This window comes from Saccostrea cucullata, unplaced genomic scaffold (assembly GCF_032062105.1).
Source record: "Saccostrea cucullata isolate Sc308-1 unplaced genomic scaffold, CSIRO_AGI_Scuc_v1 ctg1948, whole genome shotgun sequence".
In the NCBI taxonomy this organism is placed as follows: domain Eukaryota; kingdom Metazoa; phylum Mollusca; class Bivalvia; order Ostreida; family Ostreidae; genus Saccostrea; species Saccostrea cuccullata.
The window spans coordinates 92,755-115,568 of record NW_026920396.1 but is presented as its reverse complement, the minus strand read 5'-3'; the positions used below and the strand labels follow the sequence as shown (position 1 = coordinate 115,568).

Sequence of the window (22,814 nt, the reverse complement as noted above, 5' to 3'; positions counted from 1 at the left end):
CAAATAAAGATTCAAAACATGTTCAAGACAGTAAATCATTAAAAAAAATTATTTTTTACTTCTCAAGGAAAAAACTAATTAATATCAACGACTTTTCGTTACTTAAAACCACACTCCCATTGCTGTATGGAACTATAAATATATCGTTTTGAAAATAAAAATGGAACTCTCAATAAACTTATTTTGATTTCCTATTTTTTCTGCAACAATCCAGGTTTTACACTTAGTGATACACATATATCAAAAGCTCTCATTATGGCAATGTACCGAATCCCTGCATATCGGATTAATACAGATTTAAACTTATATGCATTATTTTTAACAGGTTAGCTTATATACAATACCAAAATAAAATGGAAGAAGTAGTTCGTGACAGGCCTGATAAGGATCCAGGCGAAGTCGGTGGGCCAAGCATGGAGAAGGTAGAATTAATTCTTTGTCATTGTTAAGACTACATTTAAATGAAAGGACCTAATTTTTACAGCCCATATTTACTACGATCTCACGCTAATAATAAAATTTTCTGACAATTCTAGAAAATGTAATTATCTTTTTTTTTTTAATGTTTAAAAGTGATGAACTAGTAAACAACTGACGATTTCTGTCGTTAGTAAAAGTCTATACACTATTGTAATGTACTGTACATGACATAATCATGGAAAAGATGTCCCATTTTATGTTCAGTAAAGGGTTGATGAAGTATTTTGTACATTACAGAATGCATTTAATAATTAATCTAAATTCTGAAAACAAATGTTCGGTAGACCAAAAAATATGAATTGGAAATTTTTGTTGAGTCCCAATATCTAATTAAACATGTATCGACAGAATCTTCTGAATTTATTTTACATTGTTTTGTGGGGAAAAAAGTTGACCAGTTACACATCAACTATATTGTCCCAATGCCCCATTGCATTGAAACGGTATTTTTTTTTACTGTAAAGGTATAACAGTTGGCGAAATTTCTATTTAGTGCCTTTCGCTTATTTCATTTAATTTAAAATTTCTATTGTTATTATGGGAAATAAACTATACCTGAGTTTGCCTTGTTTTAAGTGTTTCGTTCATTGACTTCCATTTCTATGAATAATAGCTTCTAGCCTCAATACATTCGTTTTTATCAACATTTATGCGATGATAAAAATATCCTTATCTGATCTATACAGCTACTATACAATCAAAATGTAATGACCAATAATGTGCTTTAAACTTATTGATATCAAGTAACTGAATGTCAATAATAACATAAAAGGATGAAAAAAATTGAATAGAACACTAGATTACATAAACAAGGTTACTTGAATATATGTTTAAGTATTTCCACTTTCACTATTTAAGGGGGATGTACGGCCACCTTTAGTGCAGTGAGAACAAAATGTAAACATTTCTTCAGATGGCTAAAATACATTATATTTTGATCAAATTTTAAGTCTTTATGATAAAGATACAATAAATATGCATAACTGAATGCATGTTGTGCATATATAATCTATACTTTTGCAGAAAAATGCTTTTGATATGCTCCTTAAAACTGCGCAGCTACAGAATTCAGCAAAGCCTTAAAAAATCAAAAAAAAATACGCAAACTGTGCATTAATGTTCTCTCTACAACCATTTGTTGAGAAAATGTCTAAATTTTGCACTTTTATATGATAATTTCAAGTTCAAAACAATGTATCGTTGTCTTCAAAAAGAGTGTAAAGAACCATGAAAGTAGTTCATGGATAGCAGCACGTGGTCTATTTTTAGCACAGAATTTTGTTTTCCAGACCTCTTCTTAATATGGAGGGACATAACAATCTTTAAATGTAGAAGAGAATTACAGTTGCAAAATATTTCAAATAATATGAACACTTTTAAAAGAGGAAATGTGTTATAGCGTTTCTTGAAGTAATTTATTTAGTATTATTATCGAACAGTTGTTAAATAGTGAACGTATTGATATAAAAAAAAATCTAAAACTCTTTGATTCAAGTAAAGGTAAAATGAGCACCATCAAAGTTAAAAATTGAGAGTTTGTAAGTTTGCCACAGATAACTTATAATATCTATTAAAAGATTAATTATCACCATTGAAACAGAAAGAAATTAAACACATAAAATCGATATGAATGACCTTGTTTTAGTACCTAATAGTACGAGGGTTGATCAAAAAGTTCGCGAACTATTTCTATACATGTGTATCTTCAAAACCACAATTCAGATTAGAAACAAATTTGGTGCACACATTGCCAAACACAAGTTCTATAAATAGCATATGCTGAAGTTTTGCTCACAATGTGAAAATGACGTCATTTTGCATGTACTTGTGACGAAAAATGATTGTCTCAGTGGAACTCGTTCAACAAACGACTAAAATATTTATGGTATATCTTAAAAATGCCTTTGAAGTACTGTATAAGAATTTGTTCACAGTTTATTAAGACAAATGACTTCCTTTAAATTCAATCAATGATTGGATAGATCGTTTTAGTGAAGGACGGCAGATGGTTAAATTTGATACTTGTTATGTTATCTTGGGATGTGTTTTTAATTAAGCAATATGCTATCAAAGACTTTCAATTTACACTTTGAAAAATACTCGAATATTTCAACAATAATATAACCAAATACCTAAGATTCCTTTTACTTTTTGATCACCCCTCGTATGCTCTGTCAAATAAACATTTACAATTTTCATTACAGCGGAGCAAAATTTGAAAAGGAATGAAATCATTCAGAGTGGGTTAGAAGATTTAATGAGTAAAAAAAAAACTTTTTTTAATTTGCCCATTTTGTCAAAATTACAATTTTACAGAGTAAAGGAAAAAAAATAAACATAATTAATTATTTTATACCATCTTTAAAATGACGTTTGGTGGTCCTCCCAACTCAGGGAAAAATTATTCGGTCGGTATTATGAGAAAAAAATTCCTTAAAATTTAAAAATATTTGTTGACGAAAGAAAAAAAATTTCGTGTAATGGGATGTAAAAAAATTGAGTCGGGCCATTTCTAGATAGACAGTAGATCGGGAGAGAGGGTAACCAAACATTTTTATAACAAATGGTCTTATAAGGCTAGTACATGTTCCATCACATACTTAAGTAATGCAAACTTTTTGAATCTTTGGCACTATTTAGAAAAACAAACAAACATAGGATTTTCGGGGGGTGGGTGGGTAGCCTCTCACTTTTTTCCCGATGATAGACATAGCATGTGCAATGGACCTTTCTTTGCAAACATTGTGCTTGTTTCTAAATTTCAAAGAAACAAATCAATATATTTTATCAAGCTTCGTATGTTCAATGAGCGAGAGCTTACAACGTTGTCAACATAATGAGATATGATGCGTTTTTATATCCAAATATGATGCGTTTTTATATCCAAACATTACTCCTCTCACTTTTTTCCCGATGATAGACATAACATGTGCAATGGACCTTTCTTTGCAAACATTGTGCTTGTTTCTAAATTTCAAAGAAACAAATCAATATATTTTATCAAGCTTCGTATGTTCAATGAGCGAGAGCTTACAACGTTGTCAACATAATGAGATATGATGCGTTTTTATGTCCAAACATTACTCCATACAATGTGTGGGTCATTGCAAGAAATCTAACTATTTATGTAAGGTGCCTGAAGGAAATCTTATAACTGCCTATTGTTTCTATCTAACTGCTAAACAAAATATACATATGTACCAACTTTTCGAATGTAAGACATGTAATTATTATTTGTTTTTCATGCACTGCATATTGTTTAACATTTTCAAATTAAATGCTAAGCATCCTCCTTGCAGTGCCCCATTTGAAAATAACTTCTATCGCCACAGAAAAAAAAGACCCGACGTAAACACATATGTTTAGGACATTTTTTATCTTTTTTCTTGAGTTTTAACGAAACCAACAAATTATCAAGACTTGTTCCATGAAAAATTAAATATAATCATGGTAATAAACGTATCTATCCACAGCAGATATATGCACATGCCAACCACGTGCTCAGTGGAATGATTTTAACAAGGAAATTCGAGCTGTAAACAGAACAGTTTTTCCCGATTTGCTGGAGTGGGGTTAAAATCACGTTTTTACATTAATCAGACGATGCGATGCAACAAATAAAAGTAGCAAGTAATATAACCTAATGATTATTAATTAGTAATTTCTTGTCTTGATGTTATTATGGTCGAATTTATTCTAAAATCAATGTTATTCGAACTCTGTGTGACAGAGGAATGGCGGACGAAGTAAACACATGGCCTCAGGAAGACACCCATATGAAAAATCAAATTTTCAAGAATTATGGATAATGACAAGAAAAAAGAGAAACAAATGGTTGTAGCCATATTATCAATGAATCAAACTAACACCATTTTCAATGCATTTTTCATCTCGTGAATGCTGTAGCTGCGCAGTTCTAACATGATTAATTTCCTCCTAATTAAAACAAAATAAACTTAATTATTTATTAATTTTGGTCTCTAACAGTAGGTAATAAGTGCATTAGCACTTTGAGTAACTTTGGGCTAGTTTAGTAGAGTATAAAGCGCATTCTTGATATTTCTTATTTTACACCAGACTAGATCCAATATGGCTTGTACATCCCCCTTAAATGCTTCAAAGTAATGAAAAAACTGCATTATTTCACTGAACAATTTTGACTTACCTAGCTAATGCTTGCAAAAAATTATGTTTCAGTTCAATTAATAAACATTTTTTTCCCAAATAATATTTCTCTATTGTGTATGAATTAAAAGTGAAAATCAAATTTGGTCCATTTAATACTGTTTTATGAAATCCCATTCTATTTTCACCTGTTGTGGTTCGTAGACAGAAATAAAGATTGTTTTTTATAAAGTCTCTCAATCTGTTACTGCGAAATTTCAACATTCATCTGATATTTTTAATCTATTCGTTCAAAGGATAATGTCTTCCTTTTGTCCCCCGCTTGAAAAGTGAGGGATATTAATTTGGGTTTGTCCGTCCGTCCGTCCGTCTTTCTGTCTGTCTGTAACGATTTCGTTTCCACACGATATCTCGAGAACCCTTTGAGCTTTTGCAATGAAATTTAGCAAAGCAACTCCCTATGGACTAAAGAAGACCCCTATTGATTTTGAGGTCAAAAGGTCAAAGGTCAAGTCATAGATTAGCAAATTCTGTCTGTTAAAACACTTTCGTTTCCACACCTTATCTCTAGAACCATTTGAGCTATTGCAATGAAATTTTATATAACAACTCCCTGTGGCCTAATGAAGACCCCTATTGATTTTGAGGTCAAAATGTCAAAATTCAAGGTCGTGAATTTATACATTCTGTCTGTGTGTAATACTATCATTTCCGGGTGATATTTCAAGAAGATTTTGAGCTTATGCAATGTAATTTTTTACCAAAACTCCCTAGGACGCCTCTCGCCCCTCTCAAAGTGCCCCGCCCCGTTTGTTTTATTAGTATTTATAGTATTACATGTCGCTATTTTTAGCGCAGGGGCATGAGGAAAGTTATTGCTTATAAAACAGGTTCTCGGCGGACTTTATGTTCTTATTACATCTATTAGAAATGTTTAATAAAGGCTAAATAAATCAAACACCATGGATTGTGTAAAATTTTGAGAATACCGAACATGAATAAATACATGTATATGACTTCAGTTCTGCATATACTTCATCTTCGGTAAAGCGATACCGTGGTCCAATGGTCATGTCTCTCGCTTCGTATGACAGAGGTCCCGGGATCGAATCTCGGTTGAACCTTTCCTTTTTTTTTTAAATACTTTTTTTTTACTAAATGATAGTATTCAGCATGTGAAATGAAAAATTTATGAGGTTATAAAATCATTATTACAGTGTGATAAATATTCCACGTAAAAAGAATCTCCTATACACATAATAAAGAATAAGCAATCAAATCTTTATATGCATATTGACATACTTGTATTTCATTTGCTTCAGTATACATGTATACATTTAATAATTCTACAAATTTAATTATTTACAACTTAAGTCAGGGGGATCCGACACCCCCCCCCCCTCCACGAACTGCGCATGGTTTACTTTTTCCCTAAGCGGGGGACACAAATTCTCTGAATTAGCTTGTTCATTTTGCTTTATTTATTAGCTACAATTGTATTTTACCAGCAGCAGTAGTCCTCTACATTGCTTAAGATTCTCTAGTTAATTTTCTACAGCCAATCTTGTAGAATTGCCTGGGCAAATTGTGTATGAACAATATTTTGTAAAAGTTAATGTGCTTTAATACTTTAAACCATTTGGAAAATATTTCTCCTAGACGCAAAAGAATTTCCTAATTTTGTATGAATGTACATTTCAATAGAAGTAGCTTGACAGCTTGACAGAACTTTAGAATTTAGAATGGCATCAATCAATACCAATGTATTTGGTTTCGTAAATTGGTTATGTATTCTTCTCTCTTCAAACTAAATCAGATAACCTTACATTTGAAGGTGTTTATTTAAGATCCATTTCTTAAAGTGCAAAAAATGTACTTCATGGGATTTTATGCTTAATTCTTGATACCTCGAATGAGTCACCGCATTGAAATACCCCAAAACTGGCTTATTAAAATTTTGCTATCTTCAAATCACAAGTGCTAGAGAGAAAAAAATTAAGGATTTCCATCCCTTAATGGGACCAAATTCAATACCCTTAAATAGTGGTCAAGTACAAAACACTTAGATATTATATTGAAGCATTTAAAAACAATTCCGCTACTTAAGAATTAGTTTATTAACAAAGATTCCATTGGGGCCTATGGAAAAAAGCATTTTTGAAAATAAAAATTTAAATAATAAGAATATCATTAAATACTCCGGTGGGAAGATACATTGAAACAGGAATAAAATGACAATTTAAAATGCTTTTTTGCCCGTAATTTTTATAATTATTTATTTTATCAATTATTACAAAGGGGGAAATAACTCTTACCAAAATTTAAGGTTATGAACTAGGACATTACACGTCCCACCCTTGATGCTAATAGTAATAAATGGGATTTATGGCAAAATATACAGAGTACTCAACACCTACAAACCTGTTATGCATTCAATTTTCATTGAATCTGTAGCTATAAGGGATTCATTTGCTGATCTAGAGGGGGGGGGGGAGTTATCAAATTTATATATTAAAGCAAGAAAATAGTTACCATGAACCCTCCTCAAAAAACGCAGACCCTTCCTTTTAAAGGTAAATTTGTGTTAAATTGGTATGAAAATACGAAATAGGTTCTTGAAGTTTGGGCGATTTTACTTGTTTTGGCTTGTCAAATTTCTGGATTTATTATTTTTTTTTTTGGACTGGGGTGGAACAACACCCCCCCCCCCCCTGGAAAAAAAATCTTGATCCGCACATGCGGGATTAAATAGCTTAGATGAATGCAACAACTACATCTGTTAGATAGTTCATTAGCATATTCTTAGGCCGTTTTTAAGATATAGCTTATCTAGTCCGATGCTTCGATTAGAGAGTTTTTAACTATTGAGCTCATCTTCTGCCCTTTAATAGTGTCTAAGAATTGGACAATAGTTTGCGTTATCTTTCTGGTGACAAATTGTCTTGCACACATACACTGGATTCTTTATTGTAATACAAAGATATTTGATCTAATTTCTTAGTTTTATTGTTTTACCATCCAACTTCAATTACCCGATCAATACAACTTAAACATTTTATAAAACTGGTATTAAAAATGAAGTTAACATACGGTACTAAATATTTGTATCTGTAATAAAAGATCAGTAGATCATAACCCCTGTCTTAAGGTAATATTACTCAAAACATATGCCTTATTAATTCTCTTTCAACATCAGCTGAAAATGTCACTCTCATACTAGGTACAAATTGAAGACACTTATCCAGCAAGTCATTGTCACCTTTGTCACGAAATAGGGGAATCGGTACCTGCATCATTGGTGTGTAAAGAAGAACAGATATACCTTTGTAATCCATGTGGAAAGCGTCATCAATTTCAAAGGTCAACCAAGTCTCATACTGTCACTGACATTGAAGAATATAAGAAGTTATTTTGCGAAATTTGTGAATGTCTGAATGAAAAGGTTCCAGCCTACGCGTTCTGTGAAACATGCGAAGATCCAGAATATTTTTGCCTGCCTTGCTCAAAAAGACATATAGCATCTGAGATATTTAAAAGTCATTCCATCTGCACCAACCTGGATAAGTTGTACACAAAATTTGCACAGGTACGTCCTTTCCATATTTGTATAATTTTTTGGGAATGCTACTCCTCCATGTCACTTGTTTCAACCTGTGTTTAGATGTCCTTTATGTTTAATGAGTACAGCATTCAAAATCGAAAATCATAATACAAAAGGAGCAGAGCGAACATGTACCTCCAAAACATCAGAGGTGGGAACAGGTGCCATTGAGAAATGAGCATTCCCTGCCGATCGATCACACTCGCCGTGTTCTCCTTGTCATTATTTTATTATTAATTTAATCAATATTTTATTATGTCAGATTACAAGGCTCCCTAAGATGATTGATACATATCGGGAAAATCCGTCATCAAATTAATGTATGAATTAAAATCAATGTATGAATTAAGAACTAACAATTAGTATGAAAAATGTCAGTCAGTATTTGCTGACAAGGTCGTTGTGTAGACCATGATTGAACTTACGAAATAATTATTTAAACGAGTCTGTTTAATTGATCGAATTTGAAATTGCTAGCTACGACTACTTTAAAGATCATTTAATACCTCAAATTACATAAGATTTTTATAACTTCATGAAAGCTGATTTTTATTTAAGAAGAATTAAAAAAACGTTATCAAACAACAAATTTTTCAAGTGATGGTTAAATTTGCATATTGCAGATATTTCCCTCATAAATACAATATTGAAAAGGAAACTGAACGATTTCTTTGATGCATCAGGCTTCAGAGGCATTACAGAATGAGGACATTACACGATGTTACGAGATCCTTTTTTATTTTCAGGTTACACAAAATAACATAGATAGAGATGCTAAAACATTCAATTGTACTCTTTGCACTGATATCGGAGAATACCGAACTGCATCCTGCTTCTGTACTTCTTGTAAGATACCTGAACCATTGTGTGATGTATGCGGTCGACATCACATTAGACAGAAAATTTTCCGTGACCATTCATTGTCCCCTGATATGGAAGCTTTTGCTTCTATTCTAAAAAGCAATAACATTAACTGCGAGATGTGTCTACTTGATGGCGAGCACAAGCGTGCTACTTCTTTCTGTCTGACTTGCAAAGAAATAGAAGCACTTTGCGAAGACTGTGCAGCTCAACATCTTAGACAAAAGTTATTCAGAAATCACATGATCAGCAAAGATATAGCAAATTTGCCCAAAAACGATGAACTTTTTTGCAAGCCTTGTACAACTGAAGGGGGTAAAACTCAAGCCGATTCATTTTGTAAAGACTGCGATGAGCCAGAACCTTTGTGCAGGGAGTGCGCACGTCAACACATCAAGCAGCGACAATTCAGACACCATTCAATTTGTGACGATATAAGTCAAATTTCAATATGTACAATAGGTAATTCTTCTGTTCTTTGCGCAGTATGTAAGGAAGAAGGCATAGATACTAAGGCCAATTGCTTTTGTCATGATTGCGATGACCAAGAACCTTTGTGCTCTGAGTGTGGCAGACAGCATATGCGACAGAAGATTTTTCGAGGACATAAACTCTGTAAAGATTTATCACTTCTACTAAACATAGGAAAGGAGCAGGTTTTTTGTGATGTATGCAAGATAGATGGAAAAGACGTACTAGCTGATGCATATTGCACAGATTGTTCAGATCTCCAGCCATTGTGTAATGATTGCGCTGGTCATCACATCAAACAAAAGCAATTCCGAAATCATAAAATTGATACGGATATTTCTGGCTTTATTAAACTTCAAAATCGAGATGATGTGTCATGCGATATTTGTAAGATCGATGAAAATCATGCAAAAGCTATGAAGTATTGCCATGATTGTGATGAGCACCTGTGTAAAAATTGCGTAGAAATACATCTGAAATTCAGTCGTGAGCATGAAATCACTGATAATTTTGGCAACAGCTTTCTGTGTGAGCCTTGTAAAAGAGAAAATAAAAGTTTATCAGCGGATTTTTTTTGTGAAAATTGCGAGGAACCTATGTGCAAAACATGTTCAGAACAGCATCTGAAACAGAAACCATTTAGAGGCCATGTTATTTCCTCGAATATGCTCAAATATTCCAAACCTAAATTGGAAGGAGAAAATGTTGATGGTCCTTCACAAGTGTTTGTGTTTTTTTTTAATTTATTTATCTTTCATCTAAAATAATAATCTGCATTAAAATTATAATTTTCTTTTTGCAAAAAATTGCATGCATAATATCTATGAATATATATCATTTCTAATTCGTTAATAGAGCTTGGAATCATTATATTAAAAAAGAAAGAGAGCTGTTTTGTCATTTTGATTACCTATTATCCATTTCTCACAGACTGGAAAAAAGAGAAGTTCCAGAGAAAAGCAAAGAACATGTCGAAACAAAGAAAAGGGTAAATACAGATTGTTTTAAACGGTCAATTTTTACTTTTTGATGTATAAATAACTTTCATTAAAGAATATATTCAAAAGCAGCACAATCTATACAACTGTTACAAAGCAAAATGTATACTCCCCGTCAATGAAAACGCAACACTCTACTTAAAGGGTGAAAAATTATAAACGGGATATAACTATGTACCAAACAAGTTAGGACATTTTTTACATTGCCAAATCAGTTATTTAGTAATTGAATGGTTTTCATTCCATAACCGAAAGTTGATTTTTTAGCCCCCTGAACAGATAACATTTAAATAAAACACCTCCCCCTTCTTACAATTTAATCAAAACATGCTAGTCCGCCATGTACAACATAAATGTACGCAGTCCGATTTCTACCATGCATTAGGTTTATCAATGTCTTTATCTGAGCGAAATAAATATTCTTGGGCATTTTTAATTGCCTGTTGTTCAGATACTGCGGTCGAATTTTCTCTAACTTGGCGTAGTATAGTAACTCTTGGACTTCCGTTCAAGAAACTGTTATTTATGCTATTGAAACACATGAGCCTGATGAGTGGTTAAATAGTGTACATTTTGCATCTGCAGCTCTTTTTTTCTTTATTTTGAGAATCTCCAGCTTTAGCAATGAAAATCAGTCATTTTGAGGAAATATAGGAATCACATCCGGTAAAGAAAGAATGGTTTATTTCCCGGCATTTTAGTACATTACTTATGATAAACAGCTACAAAACCTCGAAAACCCAAAATATTGTTAAAAATTTTATTAAAAATGCAAAAATTTGATTTCTGTGAAGAGGGCTAAAAAGCAACTTCCGGTAGAGGAAAAAAATCATTCAACCGTTAAATAACTGATTTGGCAAAGTAAAAGATGTCCTAACTTTTTTGTACATATTTATAACCCGTATATACTTTTCACCCTAAAATTAGAGTGTTGCGTTTTCATTGACGGTGAGTATATAAACAAGCGAAATGTAATAAAATAGGATAAATACATTTTGCGTTAAAACATTTTGCGTCAAGATCCCCGCAAAATGTAATAACTCAAAATGTAAAAACACGATTTTTAGATTATAACCTTTTTCGTTATAACTTTTTGCGTCAAAATCAACGCAAAATGTAATAATGTGCTGTTTCGTTGTTAGATTTTGCGTTATTTTATTTGTACTATGAAGACAACGCGAAATACAATAAATCAAAATGTAATTAAACAAATATAATAATTTATTCAGTTTTATATTCCTTTTAGCACAAACAATAAAGTGTTCTTAAAATAAAGATAATGTCCAGGTAGTGTGCTTTCATATTGGCTTTATCAAACGAGTAGCGAGTATGCGAGCGGATCTAACACGTAATTTTAATTAGATTGTACGAGGGTCATTCAAAAAATACGTAGACAATGTTCGTCATAATAAAATTATTTTTACAAAGTTTAATATCAGTACATTTTTATATGTAAAAAGATATTTTTTTTTATAAATTTCTGAAGTTTCATTCTATTTGATTAAACGGAACTCATGTTAGACAATTTTAAAAGCAGCATATTTTGTCACCACGGAGCACGGTCAAAAACATTGTAACGTCAAAAACAACGTTAAAGAAAATTTCTCAAACTCACAGTGCCTTTTCATTTATACACATTTTGTATTGTATTCCCCATTCATTAAAACGTATCCATAACACTTGACACAAAGTATGCTAACAATAATTTGAGTATAACTTAAATACAAAGATTGTCAATGTTTTCAAATCCTTTACCATGTAACTCTGCTCTTACAGGTTCAACAGTGAAGCGCACATCATGTTTCATGACGTTACTTACTCTTTTGACAAGATTTTGAACTATAATCTGTTTCTTTGCAGAACGCTCATCGCCAAATATAAAGTCTTGACCCCTCAAAAATTGTCTGTTCCATTATAAACAAATACACATTTCATTTTATGAATTTTCCTGGTTTCCTGGCATTTTCCGAGTTTGTTTTTAAAGTTTCCAAATGCAAAACAAAATTATATAGCTATTCGCTGCTCCTGACGTCCTTCGACGTCATGATTTTTTGCTTTTTTAATCAAGGCTATCTGTCTATAGAAAATGATATCTTAAAAAGCAATGTATTAATTACATTAACTTTTAGCTTTTGAAGAAATGAAACAATACTAAATATAAGTATTTGAATTTTATTTCAGTTAAGGACAATTTTACAGAGGTATGGTTATAGATATGTAAAGTGAATAATCAGTCAAAAACTCAATTTTGACACTGCTCCGTTACCCTGTTTTTACTGTCTTAAATCTTTGATAATTTCGACAAAAATCTAGATATATTACAATTTCTTTGCTTTGAATCTGTTGTAAAAAAAATTTGTATCAAAATTGGTTTAAATATGACGTTAAATAAAAAAAGTATAACAAAAGTCTACAAACTTTTTGAATGACCCTCCTACGTTGCTAAACGTTCTATGGGTGAGAGTAGGTTAACATCCGGTATCCGCCTCTACAGTAACCGATATGGATACTTTGCTAAAACTTGACACTTCTATTAATTATACGAGTCTTAACAAAATCCGTGCTCATTATTATTAATTTTATAAGGCAATAGCAAGAATTTTTACCAATTCAAGAACATGTATTGGTAAATTTGAATCATGAGGCGTCTAGGAGGGATCGTGTCAAAACCGGAGGTGCTATTGATTAAGTACCTACCCGTGGATAAAGCATAGATTTATCCCATGGGTAGTTTCATCCAATCCTTTGAGATAAATACTTGTTAACATGTGGGAAGAAAGCTTTACAAAATATTTAGAACTATGACAATGAGGCTAAATTTACCTACATAACTTAATCTAAATGTATCATATTTAACTCTGACTTTTATTTATTACATCGTACTTAATTATAAAACATTAATTAAATTGTGATTGACATTTTCAAACAAATCAGTCTATAGAGATTTCCGACCAATAACATTTCTAATTACAAAAGTTTGACTATAAGTTCATTATAAGCTATTGAAATGCATGCTCGGCAAGTATACACTGCTTAGCAAATTGGAGATGTTTGTGTATGTCTAGCAAGGAGGGCGGTCATTTGGTTGGGTGTTTTCTTCATATGTTGATCATTGTATAACTATGAATATGCAGAATCCATTTTATCATTGGAGTGAACGAAAGAGATCGAGAGAAATTTGTTTAGAACAGTATGGAATCATAATTGTCACTAAACACTCTTCCAGCAATATATTAACTCCCGCCTATACAAATGAATAGTCTTTCTTTTTTTTATTTATTGCATGTGTCTATCAAAATGCAAACGTACACTGGTCAATAGAATTAACACCCCCCTCCAACAGCAACCTCGCCCCGGCACGCACGTTTCTAATTTGCAACGCATATAGTTGAATATTAAGCTCATTTTAAATACGTGTAGCTTTGATTTATTGTAATCTGCATCAATCCATTTTTCCTTTTGTTTCATTATCCTTTCTCCTGCCACTACTCTATAGAAAATTGTATTCAGTCTGGCCTTTGCTTAATCTCAACACAAAATTTAGCAATAAAAAATGTAGTAATCCAAAAATCGAATTTTTATATTTCGCATTACTACATTTTGTATTGATCTCGACGCAAAATGTAATTACGCAAAATTAAATAATCTTCAAAATTATGTTGTTACATTTTGCTTTATTGTAATCTATTTTGAATTCGACGCAAAATGTAATCAAGCAAAATGTAATAATCCGTTATTATTCCAATTTGTGCACGTTATAACACAATTATAAACCGTACGGCTATTATTTTATTAAATTGATTCTTTATAATTTCATATTTACTCATTAATCGTGATGGAAAAGTTGACTGTCCTTAAAAGAAGCTTAAATTTTACAAAATTTAAACGTGACATCATGTGGTTTGAGACGTTTTTGACGCAATTATTTGGCAACCCAAATTTTACGATATAGTGTATCATTCATCCAATCAAAATAAAGTGTTAGAAGCGGAAGAAAGATATTTTATTTAAAATTTAAAAATCGAGGTAAATTGCAAACTCGAATGATTCTTTTTATCTTATTCTAGATACGGGGTAAACCATGTGTATTGTATGTGAAGTCTGATTCTGTGGAGCTGTATTGGGAGACTTTAGAGGAGGAAATAGATTATTATCAAATAAGATATAAAAGTCTAAACATAAATGATAAATGGAAGTTTTGCAGTACAAATGACACAACGAACAGATTTACTGTAAGTGGGCTTATGGCAAATACCCCATATGTATTCCAAGTCAGAAGTGTTGCCAATGACGTGGAAGGAGTTTACAGTGAACAAAGTGATCCCATCAATACACTCAGATCCTTAGCAACAAAAATGCTACGTTTTTCTATCAAAATTAAAAGTACGGATCCCGTAATGTACCAATTAGTAGCCGAGGAAAATAGAGAGGCCTGTAATCTCCGTGCAAAGACAAGGCATCTTACTTTAGGTATATTCACAATAACCAAGTTTCATGATAACACAATATTGATGTTGTTATTTTTCTTTTTTCTTGTACTAATTAAAACATTTCATTGATTAGGAAACCCTTCAATTGGAATTGAATATGAAAGAACAATTATGCTTGTTGGTGAGAAAGGATCGGGAAAGAGCACACTGGTGGACAGTTTTATGAATTATATATTGGGTGTCAGTTTTGAAGACCCTTTCCGATTCACCCTGGTCAAAGTAGATCATGAAGAAAAAAAGACTGAAAATCACGTAGATATTCTTATTCATTAGTAGAGATTTGGTCAATGAAATAAGTAAATGTGATTGCGTGTGAAGAATCACTTATTATTAAGTAATTTGGGTACTTTGTAATTGAAGTTCTTTTTAGCAGTTGCCAGTAAGTGTAATTTAATAAATTACATACATGTAGCAAAAAGATATTACTGAACTGTCTGATTTTTATAATAAAACGTCATTAATTCTGCTGGCTAAAACAACTAAGCAACAAAATCACAGATGTTATTTAATGTCTTCTTGTGAGGCATACTCTTTTCACGTGTGGAGATGATTAGGAGTTCCTTAAACAAATAACAGAAGTTTAATGTTGAGGGTAAATATTATAAACGAAAAAAGATAATTGAATGTGTATTTATAGTTGTTATTATTCTTACGTAGGCAGAGTGTCCAGCAGAATGGATCACCATATACAAGATCGACCCACAAGAAGGAAGTCGGTTGGACTACACTCTCAACATCATAGACATACCAGGATTCGGAGATACACGTAAAATCCAGAAGAACAAGGCAATTGTTGATCAAATAAGTCATTTATTTTCAACTGAAGGCAAACAAGGCGTATCATTCATAGATGCTGTTTGTTTTATTGTCAAAGCCCCTGACACGCGTCTTACAGCTACCCAGACAAATATATTTTATTCGATAATGTCTCTTCTTGGAAAAGATATTGAATCAAATATTTGTACACTGATAACATTTTCCGACGGAGCAGAGCCTCCAGTTCTCTCCTGTCTAAAAGCAGCCGATCTACCCTTTCGGTTCTGGTTTCCTTTCAATAATTCTGCTTTATTCGCAAGCAATAAGAATTTGCAAAACGCTTCTCTTTCCCCTAATTTTTGGGAGTTGTGTTATAAAAGTCTTCAAGATTTCTTTCAAAACCTGAAATTATTTACACCAAAGAGCCTTGTGTTAACCAAAGAAGTTCTTAAACAAAGGGAGCACCTGCAGGCTATTTTAGCAAATGTTGAACCCAAGGTTAAAGCAGGTCTATCAAAAATTAATGAATTACAAAATACATTAACGCTTTTCAAAAAGCATCTGAATGAAATCGAAAGTAACCGGGATTTTACATATGAAGCAGAATATACAAAGCAGATAAAGCTTGATCTGCCCCCAGGGCAGCATGTTACCAATTGTCTCATTTGTAACATGTCTTGCCATGATAATTGTGAATTTGCCGATGATGACCAGAAAATTCGTTGCTCTGCAATGGATTCTAAAGGTAATTGCAAGGTCTGTAGCGGCAAGTGCCACTGGAAACAGCACAAAAACGGAAAATATATTTTTAAATATGTTACCGAGAAAAAAATAGAAACTTATCGAGAAAAGAAAGAACGTTACGAAAGGGCAATAGGAGAGAAAATGACAAATGAAAAATATCTAAAGGAAATTGAAGATGACATAGATAGTCTTTTTGATTCGACAAGAGAAATGATGAATGAAATGGAGTTGTGCAAAAATAGGTTGAAAGAAATTGCTTTAAGACCTGGTCTTTTTTCAGCTGTTGAAGAAATTGACCAAATGATACAAGCTGAAGAAACTAAAAAGCAAGTAGGGTATGAAAAAAGAATAAAGATGCTGAATGAATTCAAAACATTTCTTCAAATTGATAAGAGTGTGGAAAGCTTTCAAAAGACTGTACAAAAAGTTAAAGATGATTTTTCGAAAACAACTGGTAGGAAAAGGGAGCGAAAAACTTGTGCGCAATCTGGATTTGAGAGATTTAAATACATTTTCTCATGATGCTCATATATAGAGAGTTCAACTCTTTGGACTGACAGTGCAAAAAGCTAATGTTGATGTTTATAAAACAACTTGGATTAGAAAAGGGAGGAGGAAGGAACGTAGTTGAAATATGCTTAGCAGAATTGATAGATTTAAATCCCTTTTCAATGCGTTAAAGTAACCATCTCTGCTTTTGACTTGACATATTAACGTACAAATAGCTACTTGCACGTAATCTATAATATTTCTACGGTGGGGAGGGGGGAGTCGCTTAGATTTTTAATTTTATAATAATTCGTTAGCTAATATCATTAGAAAATATGGTTTGAATACATAAATAATAATTTTTAAAAGAACTATATGCGGTATATTGCATATATTTGCTCCCACAAAAGTCAAATTTTGAAAAATTCTTGATATTTGCTGAATCTTATAAATTGTATAAGAAATATAAATTAACAGATCATATTATAGTTTCAAAGTAGTTTATTGAGAATTTTTGTTTTTGTGACGTCACAAACTAGTTCGATTTTTTTGTCATTTTTAAGAAAGAGGACAAAATGGACAAAATTTCAAAAATTTTAGCTTTAAAATTTATAGAGCACAAGTTTTTTTCAGGAACAATATTTCATTGATATTATCATTCTACACATAATATCAAAATATTAAGCCTGATCAAATCTGTGCTCGGTGATTTTTAATCAAAATATCGATGTAAAATATACATTTTTCTGTACAAATCATGGAAATTTTAAATTTACGTCATTTTCGTGACGTCATTGCAAACATAGTACGTCATTGCTAATCAAAATATTCAGTGTTTTGAAGTCAGCATATATACCCTTTTAAAGAACATTATTAATTATTTCTTTGTCAAAGTTTGATTTTGGGGGGCAAATATTGGTTATTACCGAATAAAGTTCTTTATATACTAAAAAAATATATATATATTCAGATCAAACATGATAATGTAAGTTAATTTCCAGTTTAAACCTTATTTTCATAAAACTGGTTTTAGAGTATGTTGTGAAAAAAGCAAACATGTCGTATGTTGTAAATTGAAAAGTTCAATTAATATAATTTTTATTGCCCTCAAAAGTCTAAGGGAAAACCAATCGATATGTCCTTTCTAACGTATCAGCGCTAGTGGGTTTTCAATGTACGGATGTCTTGGACGAATAACAGCTTCTTTCAGTCTCTTGCGAACAATTTATGCCCTTTCGTGCTGATTTCTTCGACCAGCAATTATATCAGTAGTTTGTACAACAGTTCTGAATTGATTGCTGAAGGGGGATCTGACTGCCCTGTCTGGATGTGGCAACCCGCGGTCGACCAGTTCTTGGTCTGTCATCCGTGTTCCTTGCTGTCGCATTTGGAGACGTACATTCAACCGCTGCAAAGCAGACTGATGTACACTAAATGCAGTGCAACCTTCTGTTGCGTAACTCCTGTTATTATCATCGTTAGTCCCGTTGCTTTCATCTTTGTTAAGACGTGACATTGCAGCATAAACATTTCAAACAAATCTTAAATATGAGTTTAGTAGTAATGCATATTGTTTCTCTAAATCCAAAGTATGCATGGAAATAGACCCCAGATTTACAAGAAATCATGAAAAACACTATTTTCATCAACAAAAAAAATTTAATATTTGCTGAAATTATGTTTCAATTGAAGATGACATACCCGTAGTAAGATCGAGGAGTAAAATATAAGATTGTGCTCTGACAATGTCAAGTATTTGGAAAATTATTCTCTTTTTGCTTATTAGATCATTTTGGGACCCCCCCCCCCCTCACACACCCTCACACACACCAACCCCTCTTTTGAAAATGCTGCTTCAAGTCTAAAAAAGTAATTTAATATTTTCTTTTTTTCTATAATATGGTTTCGAATGTACTCTATAATAAATATCAACAAGGTTGTAATACAATATAAAAATTAAACTTTTTATCTTTTTTATTTAAAAAATATATTTTCAAAATATTGAATAATCGCTTACACATACCTTGTTTCCTTTTTTCGTTCTTCGGTTGAATCGAATACTTACTTAGTATTCCTATTTATAGGACCTTAAAAATATATAATTTTATTCCGTTCTATCCTTGCTTATGTACGCTTTATGCCTTTAAGATTCAAATTTGAATCATATATTTATATGTTAAAAAAAAAAAAAAAAAAAAAAAAAAAGGTCGTTCATATTAGAAATGTTCTGAGGTCAACTTTGTAGATTGTATAAAATAAATTCCTATTTACTTTTAATGTATTGATCATGTATTTATTCATTTACTCAAGAAATATCAATATCTCCATTGAGTCTATTATAGTGTTGTCAAAAGTATTAATTGTTCGGCTTGTATTGAATATTAAGCTTACTAAAATAGAAATAACTACAACATGTGGAATGCACATTCTAATTATACTTGTGATAAATACGTGTAGTTTTGAAGACATTATGCACTTTTTCTTCTAGACATTATATTGTCGTATTTTCTTTTACAATTTAGATGTTTTGCAATTTTAATAATAGTATTTTTGTTTCTCTTTGCCATGCAATTTTTGTAGATTTAACAGATGATACAAACAAAATAATGGATGCCTGAATATGAATATATTTTGGGGGGTTTATTGTTGGAAAGTGAGCAAAAAATCTAGATAATAAGAAATGCGAAATCTAAAATGTTCAAAATTTTACCTTTCTGCAACCATCCTTATTAATCAATACATCTTTTCATATCAAATCCCATTATTGTGGAACTTATAATTAACAAGAGGCCCATGGGCTATATCACTCACCTGAGTACTTAACGTTGGCTATTCTGTCATTTAACAGATCATCCTTTTGTAGAACTATCTTGTCCTTGACATTCCTAAAATAATCATGATTCGAACAAGTTACAATCTGTACTACAACAGGATGCCTTCACATAAGTTTCAGGGTTTTTTTGTCCAGCTATTCTTGAGTAGAAGATTTGTAAAGTTTTCCCCATATTCTTCAGTGTGAACTTGGATACTCTATTGTGGTCCTGCTTTACCCTCAGGGGTCATGATTTGAACAATTCAGAGTCAGCACTACACCAGGATACTTCCATATACGTTTCAGCTTTTCTGGCTCAGTGGTTCTTGAGAAGATATCTAAAGTTTTTTTCCTACGCAGCATAGTTAAGGTTACAAATGGAAATATCGGCGATTCTTTAAGATAAAAAAATACATACTTTATTACAATGGGAGTTTCTTTTTTGGACGTCAATTTATCAAAAATGCAATGTGGTATAAATCTACATGTTGGGGACATTTAGATTTTTTTATTTAGACTTGCCACGTAATGTCGACGTAACATGATTTAAGCAATTATACTTGCAGTTTAGAAGTCATCTTTAAATTCCAATATTGCAAGGGCAAAACCAAGTTAAAAATCTTAGTTTAATCTAAAATCCTTTTCAACACTATATGTAGTTTGTGAAAAGAGCTGCGAACCTATAGACCCTATAGATTCCCTAATTTAATTGCTAAAATTTAATTTGTTGGGCGACAGGTTGAATATTTTGCTGGTCAATTACATTAAATATAGCTATAATTAATTTATTTGCATGATTCCATGAGGTTCGCAGCACTTTTCAAATATCTTAAGTGTAAAAACTTAAAAAAGATACATTAACGGCATGCCCTTGCAATAAATCGATTTATTAGGACCCTTTCATTACTTTTCCAATGAATCTGAATATAAACACACAACAGTATCACTTATCTGGGGGATGTATGGAGAGTTTGAAAATAAAATGCTAAAATATCCATCGTATTCAAGTTAAGGGCCTTTTATTTAACTGCAAATAATATTTCATTTGAAAACAAAAGAAATTTTCATTGTACAAAATGTTACTTGATCAGCCTCTCACTGTGAACAAACGAGTCATTTTTGCGAGATGACGTCACATTGACGAGTGCATTGTGATCGATACATCGTTTATACATGTATACTGATGTGTGGGATTTAACAAATGACATAAGTGCATGTAATATTTTGTATGTAGTATACAGCTACCCAGCTGTTTGAAATAGCAAATGATTTAATTTTGTGGTATTTTTAAGACCTTATATTATGTGTGACGTCATAGTAAACATTTCCCGTAAATTTTAGGCCCCGCCTCTTTTCTGTAACCTTAACTGTGCTGCGTATATATTTCCATGTAAAACTTGGATTCTATTCTATTGTGGCCCCGCCCTACCTGTGGAAGTTATGATGTGAACAATTTAGAATCTACTCTACCCCAGGATGCTTTAACGTAAGTTTTAGCTTTTATGGTGCAGTGGTTCTTCAGAAGATTTTTTTAATTATATTTATTTTCTTATACGAGGGTTTTTCAATATATAATTTCCTGAGCTCTATGACATACAATATAGAAATAAAATGACATTTAGTTTGACTTTCTGTCATAAATAAATCTTTAGTGAATTGATTACAGTTTATTTGACCACTTTTCATCACACAGTTTCCTTGTGAGAAGCTGGAAAACAAGGGATATTCGATACACTGCATCATTAATGAATGGTAAAGAATCAGTGAACAAGAGCGGAATTAAACGCTTCATGAAAGCTCTGAAAACTTGTTATGAATTCTACAGAAATATTCCCTGAAATATGTGAATATGACAGCAACTAATGTCTGTTTTATACTAGGGACGTTCAAGAAACAATGTCATCAGCTCAATAACAATCAACATAAAAATCATATTACCATTAGGATTGACTTTCTCTAATTATTGAATCTTTAATAAGTTGATAAAAGTTTATTCGATCATTTTTTATCACATAGATTCGTTCTGAGACGGTGGAAAACAAGGGCTATTCGATACACTGCATTCAAAATGAATAGCCAAGAATCAGTAAAGAATTAAACGCTCCATTAAAGCTGCAGTAAAACCTGTTAAGAATCACAAAGATTTATTAACTGAAATATGTAAAATTTACATCAACCAATGTATGTTTTAAACACACATGAGCAGGTGGATTTCAATGAACAAAAATGATATAATTGGCATCAAAAATGTGTACCGTCCTTAACGACAAATACTTACAACAACAATGCAATGTTTACAAAGATTTAACAAATAATCACTGATAATGTCTGATTGAATATAAGAAAGATTGCAGAATTGATAGGCATTATTTTGGGTGGAGTTAGCAATGTTTTAAAGAAACATTTCACTGTAAAAAACAGCTTAGTACTCAATGGTTATATGTACCCTATTCTTTTTCAAAATGAGTGAAAACAACAGCGTGTTAGAATACATGAACAATTATCTTTAAAAATCAAATATTGAAGTTATCCACGTTTGTCGAACTTCAAACTTGTTTTCATTTCTTTAAACCCTTAAAACACATTTACAATGAGATGTACTTTACAAAAATAGCCAAGGTCTGAAAAAAGCAGCAAATTTCATCAGCATAAAAATAATTTTATATGTCATTTTCTTAAGTATTAGTAGTCTTGTTCAAATTCTTATTCGGAGAGGCAGTTCAATATCTGGAGAAGTCTAGAAAGCAATCTTTTGCAAAATAAGACCTAAATTTTTATAAGAGGATGGAACCAGAATCAGTAATCCACTACTTTAAATTTTGTCATGTCTGCGTCCAGACCCACAAGCCATGCAGAGTAAAGTAGTTTTGGGGATAAACAGGTTGTTAATGTTTTGTCGAACCAACAATATATAACTGTTATCCTTTCACTTGTTTCATTTTCCAAACTTGAAAAACAAAACACCATGCAGAAAATCAGACATGTCA

At 31.9% G+C, this 22,814-nt stretch overlaps 1 protein-coding gene across 1 annotated transcript; it reads left to right on the top strand.

The window, feature by feature from the left end:
* The first annotated feature begins 338 nt into the window (after nucleotides 1–338).
* LOC134248210 (uncharacterized) lies at nucleotides 339–17,048 on the top strand. Its single transcript, XM_062730627.1, has 7 exons — nucleotides 339–422; nucleotides 7,826–8,191; nucleotides 8,953–10,262; nucleotides 10,469–10,526; nucleotides 14,604–15,006; nucleotides 15,100–15,278; nucleotides 15,684–17,048. Exons 1-7 carry the CDS (start codon nucleotides 354–356, stop codon nucleotides 17,046–17,048), a joined length of 3,750 nt encoding a protein of 1,249 aa, XP_062586611.1. The 5' UTR covers nucleotides 339–353.
* Nucleotides 17,049–22,814: the final 5,766 nt, after the last annotated feature.

Excerpts from the sequence above, each read along its gene's own strand:
- LOC134248210 (XM_062730627.1), top strand. The coding sequence starts at position 354 with ATGGAAGAAGTAGTTCGTGACAGGCCTGATAAGGATCCAGGCGAAGTC. Across the intron at positions 8,192-8,952 it reads TGTACACAAAATTTGCACAG|GTTACACAAAATAACATAGA; the intron begins GTACGTCCTTTC and ends TTTTATTTTCAG. Across the intron at positions 15,279-15,683 it reads AAAAAAAGACTGAAAATCAC|GCAGAGTGTCCAGCAGAATG; the intron begins GTAGATATTCTT and ends ATTCTTACGTAG.